This window comes from Synchiropus splendidus, chromosome 5 (assembly GCF_027744825.2).
Source record: "Synchiropus splendidus isolate RoL2022-P1 chromosome 5, RoL_Sspl_1.0, whole genome shotgun sequence".
Taxonomy (NCBI): Eukaryota; Metazoa; Chordata; class Actinopteri; order Syngnathiformes; family Callionymidae; genus Synchiropus; species Synchiropus splendidus.
In genome coordinates, this window is record NC_071338.1 from 4,249,471 (window position 1) to 4,261,999 (window position 12,529).

At 41.5% G+C, this 12,529-nt stretch overlaps 1 protein-coding gene across 6 annotated transcripts in view; it reads left to right on the forward strand.

Annotated features, from left to right (window-relative positions):
* Positions 1-7,146, forward strand: part of tdrd1 (tudor domain containing 1) — a 47,668-nt gene extending 40,522 nt beyond the window's left edge. For 5 of the 6 annotated variants that reach the window (XM_053865708.1, XM_053865710.1, XM_053865705.1 and 2 more), the window contains 4 exons: positions 2,021-2,188; positions 2,275-2,604; positions 2,768-2,799; positions 6,850-7,146. In XM_053865708.1, coding sequence (XP_053721683.1) covers positions 2,021-2,188; positions 2,275-2,604; positions 2,768-2,799; positions 6,850-6,927 — 608 coding nt within the window. In that variant the 3' untranslated portion in view covers positions 6,928-7,146. The remainder of the gene's footprint in view (positions 1-2,020; positions 2,189-2,274; positions 2,605-2,767; positions 2,800-6,849) is intronic. The other variant, XM_053865707.1, reaches the window with a different exon arrangement.
* Positions 7,147-12,529: the final 5,383 nt, after the last annotated feature.

Consider the following 12,529-nt stretch of genomic DNA (forward strand, 5'->3'; position numbering starts at 1 on the left):
CAATTTTGCACCTGAGAATTGTTTTGATTCGTCCCACTCTCTCTATAAGACCTCCTGTCTCCCGATACACGTTTCCTTTTAGTTTTCTCCCTGCCTGGCCCTGATAATGTGGCATCACCAAGGACTTCTAATGTTCATCCAGCAGGGCCAGGTATGCTATGGACATGTTCTCAAGTCCCAAAAGAGCCTCTGAGCTGGCAGCCACGTTTCTGAGATGCAGCATTAATGTTTAGGTAGATGACCAAGTTGCAGGCTGCCGAGGAAACTCAGCTGAGCAGCAGAGCTGAAGAATGGATGGCTCTTTTTCAGTGAACTCTATAGTAGATTGAAATGGCTCAAAAACAATAATAAAATCTCAACAAAAGACACCATATGAAAAAATGCATTAAGTTTGGAAAGATGACACCATTGTGCTACTAAGTCGGGATGGAAATTGATAAGATTTTAATGATTCTGATTCCATTATCGATACTGCTTACCGATTCGGTTTCTTTGCAATTCTCTTATTGACTGTCAATGGGAGAAAAACACTGAGGGAAGAGGGACATGTCAATTAGTATCTATAGATTTTGGTATTGTTTTAGATTGTAGCCATTCCATTTATAATACCACTCACTAAAACGGAACCATTGCCAGTTTCGAAAGGGTCAAATCAGGATCAAAAAAGGATCTTAATCAGTTTACTGTTTATACGTCGGTGTGGAAAATGTAAAACATCAAAGCACATGTGTTTACCTCATTTAATATATCTGCTCATCTTAATGAAATAGTCCAATTTGAATGACAGTTTAACATGTAGTGCCACAAATCTTACGTGTGACATTATACAAAACATTTTGACAACAAATGACAACAACTGTTACTGTCACTGATCAAACACGGAACACTCTTTCATCAGTATACCATGATATCGAAGGGGTTCGGTCATCCTGAAGCCGCATCGTATCTCTAAAAAAACGACTGAATGTTGAACACAGAGCTCTACAACTTGCTCTGTGTTTGACAGAGGATCTCCTCCTGCGCCCGTGTGGCCGTTCTCCAGAAGCTCTTTGGTCGGCACGATGTGAGGCCTGTAACAGCCTGTTTGGTCATGGGGAGTCATGTCAAGGCCTGCCATGGGGGGCGCAGGAGCTGGGCACTCTGCCGTCATCAAGACCCTACGTCGGCTGCGTCAGGCTGTGGCAGGCTGCAACAGTTGATCAGTTTTTATGATCGTCAATGAAGGAAGTGATGGGCATACACCAATCACATACTTTCTGATGGATATTGACCTGTCGTGATCAGTGGTCAATCAATAGAGGCATCACTAATGAAAACCCTTGTCACAAGCTGAAATAATGCTGGATAATACTGCCAACAACTGGTGAATTTCTGTGTGTGTCTGTATGTCCGTTGTGACATCCCGCTTATTGAAGCAACAGCGAACACCCACAGAGCCTGGAGAAGCAATGCACGCACACTAGCTGTTGTCCTGGACCGGGTTCTGTCCCAGATTGTCATAGACATGTGTGTGAATGTTGATTCTCACCCCATATCTGTCTCTCACCTTGAGTATCTGATTCCACAGAGACATCTACCATCTGCTGTTTTGTCAGCATCATGCACAATTACAGAGGAATGTTATGATTTAACATCTGGAGTTCCAGAACACGTTTTTCAAAAGTAAGGGGAATAGGGGACCCCGATGCACTGTTCGGTCAGTGACATCACAAGTCAGTACTCCTCTCTAGCGCCTAATGTCTGAGTCAAGAAAAGGATTTTCATGCTTACAACACAAGGCCTTGGAGTGGACTGAATTTACTGACTGAAATTGGTCCATGGCCCAGCAAATAAAAGTGCTGTCAAAGTGCACATCAGCCAGTATAATGAGACAGAAGCAGCTTTTCAGTCAAGAGAGAACGTGTGGAACAGTGGTCATTTAGACTCATACCAACATGGAAAAACTGTCAACAAGACATTACACCCTGATCTGAAGACAATCCTGTCAAACTGGAATTTCTTATTCATTTATTTTTTGCAGCTGATAACCAATGGTATCGTGCCGTGGTTTTGGATGTTGGAGTGAATGAAGTAAAAGTCATCTATGCAGACTATGGCAACATGGAAACGATTCCACTGTCCATGATTCTGCCAATCCCTCAGCATCTACTTCACCTGCCTTTCCAAATAGTGCGTTGCTCTTTGGCAGGTAACGTGTTGTATCCATAATCCCGTTTAAGCATAGATCTGAAAATATAGTGTTATAAAACATGCTCTCTTCTTATATGTTCACAGTTGACAATCTCTATGGCGCAGAGTGGACAGAGTATGTGACTGAGCTGTTTGAAAGCGTCATGCTGAGTAATGTCCTTGCAACAGTACGATCTTTCGATGGCACCAGCAACGTCCTCTCACTCAGCCTGCCTGCTGAGATAGGGAGTGGAGATGTCATTGACTTCCTACTGGATTCCCTTTTAAACCACACAAGAGAAATGCATTCCCCAACAGTGGAGCAAAGAGACAAAAAATCCATGTCTGATGAAGATCAGTGTCAGGTACAGAATGCACACCAATATCCAACCCAGACTCGGAAGAAAATCACTGCCATACAACCTGGGGCCCATGGTTAGTGAACAATATAAATCTTCATCTCCATCAATTGTTGTGGAGGCACTGAATGTGATTTTAATCCCCAATTTACAAACAAACTATTTCACTAATTTACTGAGATATGAGCTGTGCTCCAGAATTGATATACTTGTAAGATAGTTTTTTTTTCTACTTTCAGATGGATGTTGCTGTGAAAGCCTAAAGGCAAAGGTCAGTGCACTGAACTGCAGTGAAATGCCTTAAAGTTTTTTGTTTTGTTTTGTTTTTTTCATTATTTTTATTCATTTATATAAGCCACAATAATAATCATATAAATGCACAAACACAATCAAGATCTTGGCTGTGTGGGGGGAAAAACTATTACTGTATTTATATAAACTATTTACAAAAAAAAACAGTGGATAAAAAGTAGAAAAATAAAAGAAAATACAGAATGAAAATGAAATTAAAAACAAAAATAGTAAATAACAATTGTTAGTTCACTTAAAGTCCAATGTCCGTCTTGTATATATAGCTACATATAACAAGCATCAAGTTGCAAAGGGCAAGAGCATCACTTAACATCAGTCCATATTAATCCACATTTCTAAGTTTGAGATATTGAAGAAATGAATCCAAGATCCTTTTGGAAACACTCTCCTTTCATAAAAAAAAAGCATTTCCATGGCAACACAGGAGCTCAGTTTTGAATACTTGGAGGATTTACACGTTTCCACTTCAGTGCTATCATGCGCTTTGCTTCTGAAAATCTATACATACCCGTTGGTGTTTGGTATAGTTATTTCCCGCAGGATAAATACCCAACAAAAACATTTTAGCATCAAATGATTTGTGTACATAGGATCTCTTCAATCTTACATTTGACATAAAACCAGAATTTATTAATGTTGGTGTATTGCCAGACACAATGAAAAAAAGTTCCCTTATGTTGACCACATTTAAAATATAAATCAGGAATATTCCAATTGAATCGATTGAGTTTTTCTGGAGTGACATACAGTGGTGGTCAAAAATGTACATACACATAATGTCATGGCTGTCTTGAGTTTCCAGTTATTTCTACAACTGATCTCTCTGTTATCTCTTCTATAGTAATTGGAACAGATCCTTCTTTGTCACAAAAAACATTCATGAAGTTTGATTCTTTTATGATTTTATTATGGGTAAAAAGGTGTGACCAAATCTGCTGGGTCAACAATATACATACAGCAACATGAATGAGCAATTTTGGAGACTTAGAAAGTTGTGTCAATGACATGAGCTTCATAGCATGGCCTCTTAACTTCTTGTGAGTGATCATGAGTGGTTACAGCTGGTGACTTCTCTGAGGGCATTTCAAAAGGGCTCGTTGGATTAAAACACCCACAAACGCTACAATGGGAAAGTCAAAGGAGCTCAGCACAGATCTGAAAAAGAGAATCATTGACTTGAACAAGTCAGGAAAGTCACTTGGAGCCATTTCAAAGCAGCTTCAGCCTCCAAGAGCAACAGTGCAAACAATTGTTTGTAAGTATAAAGTGCATGGCACTGTTTTGTCACTGCCACGATCAGGAAGAAAACGCAAGCTGTCACCTGCTGCTGAGAGAAAACTTGTCAGGAGGGTGAAGAGTCAACCCAGGAGCACCAAAAAGCTGATCTGCCAAGAATTAGAAGCTGCTGGAACACAGGTGTCAGTGTCCACAGTCAAGCGTGTTTTGCATCTCCATGGACTGAGAGGCTGCCGTGCAAGAAGGAAGCCCTTGCTCCAAAAGCGGCACCTTAAGGCTCGACTAAAGTTTGCTGCTGATCACATGGACAAAGATGAGACCTTGTGGAGGAAAGTTCTGTGGTCAGATGAAACAAAAATTGAGCTGTTTGGCCACAATGCCCAGCAATATGTTTGGAGGAGAAAAGGTGAGGCCTTTAACCCCAAGAACACCATGCCTACCATCATGCACGGTGGTAGTATTATGCTGTGGGCCTGTTTTGCTGCCAATGGAACTGGTGCTTTACAGAGAGTCAATGGGACAATGAAGAAGGAGGATTACCTTCAAATTCTTCAAGAAAACCTAAAGTCATCAGCCCAACGGTTGGGACTTGGGCGCAGTTGGGTGTTCCAACAGGACAATGTCCCCAAACACACATCAAAAGTAGTAATGGAATGGCTAAATCAGTCTAGAATTAAGGTTTTAGAATGGCCTTCCCAAAGTCCTGACTTAAACCCCATTGAGAATATGTGGACAATGCTGAAGAAACAAGTCCATGTCAGAATGCCAACAAATTTAACTGAACTGCACCAATTCTGTCAAGAGGAGTGGTCAAAGATTCAACTTGAAACTTGCCAGAAGCTTGTGGACGGCTACCAAAAGCACCCAATTGAAGTAAAAATGACCAAGAGACATGTAACCAAATATTAGCATTGCTGTATGTACATTTTTTGACCCAGCTGATTTTGGTCACACTTTCAGTTTACCCATAATAGTCATAAAAGAATCAAACTTCATGATTGTTTGTTCCAATCATTCTATCAGAGAAAAATCAGATTTGTAGAAATTATTGGAAACTCAAGACAGCCATGACATTATGTTCTTTACAAGTGTATGTAAACTTTTGACCACCACTGTATGTACGCATGAGCCAATTGTATTGCAATATCCTGAGGCGACTATTAATTGTGCGAGTTTGGGCTGTTTTACAGGCTGAATGCCATTCATCCATTTGACACGTTCTCTTGCAAATCATTCCTCCAACATAGAAGTTTAGCTTCACTGGATTCTACCATTAGATCATAAAATCTAGAGATGAGTTTTTTCCCCAGACAATCGTTGGGCATAGCTGCCTCTATTAATGTACTTGGAGGATGGGCAAAAGATTATTTCTGGGTTAAGTTGAATAAAGTTCCGAATTTCTAGAAATTTAAAGGTCAGCCCAAAACTGAAAACCAGTGTCTGACTTAATTGGGATAAGTTCTTCATTTCCCAAATATGGCTTAAGCTAGATATTGAGCTAGTTTTTCTCAAGTCATCAAAAGACTTGAAGAATATCAATATAAAGGTTCAATAAATCAATAAAAAGTTTAAGGATATGGATTCCATTTCTACCCAAACAGGAGGATTTTCTTTTGAAAAAAAGAACAAGATGGTTCTTAACTGTCCAGTTATACCTAAGAGGGTTTGGACACTGAAGGCCATTTCTGTCGTTTGGCAAATATAGGAGTGAAGGGTTATTCCAAAGAAACTTTTCCTGAACATAGAAAATAGATTTGAAGGTGATGAACGAGGTATGTTCTGGAACAAGTATGAGTTTAGGAAGCATATTCATTTTTAGAATATTTATCCTTCTAGCGAAAGATGTTGGCAGAGAGGTCCACCTGCTGGTTGAATTTGTGATTTCATCTAATACTAATTTGTAGTTTGATTGGACAACATCGAACACATTTGACTGAATTTTTATTCGCAAGTATGTAAACTGATCAACCAATTGAAATTCACCTATTTGTTGTGTACAGTTTCTTTAAGGTTCAGCAACATCAGCGATGATTTAGAATTGCCTTGACGGCACCCTCTCTCAATCACTATTGTTTTTAATATTGTATTGTTTGTAAGAATTTCTGCCTTCGGATCTGTGCACAACAATTTCACCCATTTTATTAAAACCTCTCCAAAACCAAAGTATATATATATATATATATATATATATATATATATATATATATATATATATATATATATATATATATATAAAAGACCATTCAACCCTGTCAAATGCATTTTCTGCATCAAGTGATAAAAATGCTGTGTCTGGTCTCTCTCTCTCTGACTACAGTGTATATTCAGTACCCTCCTAACATTGTGAATCCCTGACAACCCTTAATGAATCCATTTTGATCATTATTAATAATGTCCAGTAAAACCACTTCTCATCGCTTAGCAAGAGCTTTACACAATATTTTAACATCTGCATTCAGAAGGCTGATTGGTCTAAAATTTTCACATTTATTACTAGGCTTTCCAGGCTTTCGAAGTAGTATAATCATGGCTTCTTTTACTGATGTTGGGAGCATGGCATTTTGAAATGACTCCAATATCATGTCAAACAGAGGGGGTAACAGTTCAGTTTGAAACTTCTTGTAAATATCCAATGGCAGACCGTCAGGACCTGCTGCTTTACCAGAATTTTTTTCTCTGCTTTGTCATGGGGATTGTTAATAACCTTATGAACTTAACAAACTGGTTTCATTGCTTTATTATTAAATAAAGTAAACTTCCATTTACTTTGCAGATTGAACATCTGGAACAAATGATGGTGCAGAAGCTTTCACTTCTCATGGAACTGATAGAACGAAAATCAGGTTCTTAAAATAGGGTTTTCTTTTTTTTCAATTTCAATTAATTGTATTGTTACACTCATTTCTTCTACATACTTTACCTGTGATGTTCTGCTTAATGCGTAGTAATTACACATTGGAACTCTGTTTAAAAGCCTCTTTTGTGGCTGTTCTCAGTGATCTGTTTTGATTTTGAAGAAGTGTGACTGTTTGAATAATGGCATACAAGAATAAAAGTTGGCTGAAACCAAGTTTTATGTTGTCTTCTTTGTGTGTTAAGATGCAAAGATTGTATGAGCAGTATTATCATTGTGTCTCAAATTCTTCATCGACAATATAACAATAACAACTAGACACTGCTGTTTATGAATAAACAGCCTGTGAATGCATCGTGCGACACCACCATGCACATGCCATACCCGGTCCGGCCGTTTTGGCTTTCGAATGGCAGGAGTAGCGATTCAAAAAACCTAGGGGGATGGTTCCTAGTGGTGCATTCACGATAATAATCACACCAACAACTTTCCAAAACTGCCGTTAAAGAGTAAAAAAGAAGGAAAACGGGGCTATAATGTTGTCCAGCCAGCGGGTTCTATGGATCTCAGGGCATTGAGCAGAAGAGAGCGGAGTACGGAAAACCACAGATGTCTGGGATGCGACTTAGTTTATTTCAAATCAGCATCAGCATCTCGTTGTCAATGGTCAGCATCAAAGAAATCACAGTACTGCTTTCATTAAGTACACATTTGGACGGGGGCGTTCCCCAAATCCCTTTCATCATCCAATACACACTAGATCTGTGGGCGTTCCTCAGATCTTACTCACAATATTACACACGAGCACGCGACCATATTAGAATGTCCGATCATTGGAGTTGTTATATGATTTCCCAGAATCCAGGACACTTGGCTGGGCCACCATGACCTGACTTTACAGATGATAGATGTTCCTGTTTTCTTCCTAAAGAGACCATATCTGAGGTATTTGGAAACTTGGCTGAACATTCGGTTTATTCAAACGTAACTGTTGTCATTACAGCATGGGTGAACCACAGTTCATCATTCCATTGGTGTTGGGAAATAGATCAAACTTAAACTTAATTGTTACACAGGTTTCTAATGAGATATATTAGTTTATTAATTTATTCTACAACATATTCCCTCCTTTGTGGGTCTTTTTTGGCCCACACACTAAAACTTGATAAGCGATCCCTTTTTTATTAATTTTTTTGTGAGTGATGTAATAATATTGTAAAGCAGTGAGAGTATATTGAATATCAGGATACGTGACAAGTTAAAGGAATGATTATAGTTAAAACTTGAGTGGTTAATGAAATACGTAATGTTAATCAAATCCCGATCGCGCGTATTGTTAGTACCTATCGCAGGAAAACGTTAGTAAGTTTGCTTCCAGAAGCGTAAAATGGTTTCCCGAGATTTTAGTTTAGCTTGGCAAATATGAACCGAATGTAAAACCCGAACACAAATAACATCAAACCCGAGCACATCAACAAGTGTACAATAATGAACATCAACAATCAAAACAGTTTTCAACATGATTAAGATTCAATGATTTAGCGGTTTCTTTTTTATTTCTTTTTTTCAGTGAAGACTTCTTCCCCTTTTTTTTTTCAAAGATCGAACATAAAACAAAAAAAAATGCATCATGGGTAGTGATGAAGCAGAGTGAAATACAACAAAGTGAAACACATCTCAATTCATGTCAACAACCTTTTAGAGCTGTTTTGACGTTAACCATTCATAGGACTCCACTCTTGTATGTTCGAGGAAGGAATCATTACATGAATCACACTTTTCCATCTGGCAATCTGACGGACGGGTCTGGGTTTGGAGGATAACGGTACATTTCGGAATGCAATGTGCGAAGTTTGAACTTTGGTGGAGGAGGAATTATGGTGTGGGGTAGTTTTTCAGGAGTTGGGCTTGGCCCCTTTGTTCCACTGAAAGGTACTTTTCATGCTTCCGGATATCAAAACATTTTGGACATTTCCATGCTCCTAACCTTGTGGAAACAATTTGGAGTGAACCCTCTTCCAACATGACTGTGCACCAGTGCACAAAGCAAGGTCCATAATGACATGGATGACAGAGACTGGTATGGATGAACTTGACTGGCCTGCACAGTCCTGACCTGAACACCTTTGTATCTAACTGTTGGATTAATTTTTACCACGCAGTGACACTCACTGACAAGAGTTAAAGAAAAATCTGGATACCAAATGTGACCTCAGTTCTATGAATATGTGCGTTGCCTGAGACTTCGATTGATTGGATTGGCTCACCGCCCAGGTAGGTACTGCCCACTACCCATAACCTCCTTGTCTTCCGCTTCTCAGCCCCTTGTGGAACTCAGCCAACAGAGGACGGGCCTTCTGCACAGCCAGTTATAGGGCTCATTGCGATTGGTTGAAGTACCTCCAGAAAGAACAGTATGCACCACCACCGAGTCCACCATGTCCAAGTATGCACGAGCAAAGTTTGATGTCGACGACTAAGCAGCCGAAGAGAGGGACCAGTTTTTTGTCAGTCTGAGACCTCCAGACCTCAATCTGATTCTCGAGAATCAAGGATTATCATAGTATAGCGGGCCATGCTTCTTCTCGATTCGCCATTTTTAATTAATGTACCATTTCAGTTCCTCAAGACCCGACTTCCTCCCAATTGTCACATCTTGTAATTGGTGGAGAAGTTCAGCCAATGAGAGGCGAGAACTTCAAGCGATAGCACAGTGATTGGCTGACTTGGTGGCTACTTTATAACTACATGTGGTTGAGCGAAACAGAAGTTGAGCTTGGCTGTATCATTCTGGGCGAGCATCAGAGGTTGAGCGCATGCATATGCGACGTTGAGCGAGCACTGGGATTATTTTTAGAGCAGAAAGGGTGATGTGAGCTCAGTTTTGAGTGTACAAGACACATTTGTACAAGTCCGTGGCTGAGAGCTAACTCCATACCAGATGCCCACGCAGTTACTTCATCAGAAGAACATATGGACTGCTCAAAGGGAAAACAACACAACGTAACTCCAACTCAACCACACCTCTGTGAAATCAAACTATCCACTTAGGACAATCAATTTCACATGCTGTTGTGCAAATGGAATAGCCAACAGGTGGAAATTATAGGCAATTGGCAAGACACCCAATAAAGGAGTGCTTCTGCAGGTGGTGACCACAGACCACTTCTCAGTTCTGATGCTTCCTGGCTGATATTTTGGCCTCTTTTGAATGCTGGCGGCGCTTTCATTCTAGTGGTAGCATGAGACGGAGTCTACAACCCACATAAGTGGCTCAGGTAGTGCTGCTCATGGGACATCGATGCGAGCTGTGGCAAGAAGTTTTTCTGTGTCAGTCAGCGTAGTGTCCAGAGCTTGGAGGCGCTCCCAGGAGACCGTTCAGTACATCAGGACATGTGGGGGAGGACGTGGGAGGGCAACAAGCCAGCAGCAGGACCGCTACCTCCTCCTTGCACAAAGGAGAAGCACTGCCAGAGCCCTGCAAAATGCCAGCAGTATGAGGGTGGGGGTTGTGCTTCCAGCCAACACCGTGCAGGATGTTTGGCATTTGCCAGAAAACACCAAGATTAGAAAATTCGCTACTGCCCCCCTGTGCTTTTCACAGACGAAAGCAGGTTGACACTGAGCACATGTGACAGACGTGACGGAGTCTGGAGTCACCATGAGGAACATTCTGCTGCCAGCAACATCCTCCAGCATGACCGGTGTGGCAGAGGATCAGTAATGGTCTGGAGTGGCATTTCTTTGGAGGGCCGCACAGCCCTCCATGTGCTCACCAGACGTAGCCTGACTGCTATTAGGTACCGAGATAAGATCCTCAGATCCCTTGTGAGACCATATGCTGGCGTGGTTGTCTCTGGGTTCCTCCTAATGCAGGCCTAGCCAACCCGTGGCTCCCGAGCCACATGCGGCTCTTTTCCCAGTTTCATGTGGCTCTTCACCAAACTTTGTCATTCCCTAAACTAAACGTATGGCATGTGTTTCACCTGTTATTCATTGTTGTGTAATTCAGGTAGTGAAGTGAAAATGAGACGCTCCAGTCTGCAGCGTTGCTCACACGGACAGACCGGGGCGTCATGTTATTGGTGGCATGAGCCTAAAATAAATTGTGCACACATTTCTATCTACATCGCTTGATATTTCAAGGAGGATTACGGTAAAATGTATGAATTTTAAAAATACATGCACAAGAGACATACGCTGGACGTGAACCATCAACCTTGTGACACACAGGGATGTGCTTTAACCGCTATACTGACGCTCAGTCACGTGACCAGCTGTTCAGGTTGACCGTTACAACCTTACATATTTGTAGGATGTGGCTCTTTTCAGCAACAAAGTAAAACAATGTGGCTTTTTTTCTGAGCACTGTGTACATGCTTATATTCTTCATTCTTTATTTTAATTCACAATATATCTTATCACAAACAACAATACCACAGGTATCATAGCCAAAACATTTATTTTGTGCACAAAGGAGAAAAAACCTTGGTGGAGTTTAAGTATCTCGGGGTCTTGTTCTCAAGTGAGGGAAAAGGGAAGCGTGAGAGTGATAGGTTGGTGCAGCGGCAGCAGTGATGGGGTCACTGTATCGGACTGTCGTGGTGAAGAGGGAGCTGAGTCACAAGACAAAGCTCTCGATTTACCGATCGATCTACGTTCCCACCCTCACCTATGGTCACGAGCTTTGGGTAATGACCGAAAGGATGTGATCGCGGATACAAGCGGCTGAGATGAGTTTCCTCCGCTAGGTGCCTGGGCGTACCCTTAGAGATAGGGTGAGGAGTTTGGTTATCCGGGAGGAACTCGGGGTGGAGCCGCTGCTCCTCCACATCGAGAGGAACCATCTGAGGTGGCTCGGGCATCTGATCCGGATGCCCCCTGGATGCCCCGCTGGAGAGATTATGTCTCCGGCCTGGCCTGGGAACGCCTCGGGATCCCCCAGGAAGAGCTGGAGGAGGTTTGTGCGGATCGGGAAGTTCGGACTTCCGTGCTCCGAATGCTGCCTCTGCGACCCGACTCCGGATAAGCGGCAGAAGAAGAAGAAGAAGGAGAAAAAAATGCATTGTTTACAGGTACATTACAAACATTCCAAGCAACTCTGGTGATGAAGTCCAACGTATTTAGTGTCCACCATGAGCCCCTGTTGCCGCTGTCCACACTGTGCTAGTAATGTGCTGTTCCTGAATGTTGGACCCACACGGGTTCAAGATGTGTCCTCCTTTCACAGGAGGTCCCCTGTGTAATATATTGATATATTTACTTAGTTCCGGTATTTAGTAAAGATTGCTCTGTGGGTATTGTTGAATATGTTGTTATTAAGGTGCTGTATAATTGTGTGGTGGAGTACGTAAGGTACGTACGCTGTGGCACTAGAGTTACGCTATATAATAAAGAAACGTGCAAGTAACGTCCACATGAGTCTCCGTCTCTTTCGGATAAGAGCCAGTAAAACGGAACCCGAAGATATTACTGTGGCGACGAGGATGGGATGGCTCTCATGAAAGACCATCCCTGAGAAAAGACAAGTGGATTTGTCAGACGCGTAGCTCCTGGAGAAGAAGTTAGTGCCGAAGCTAACGCGGCTAGTCGTCCGTCA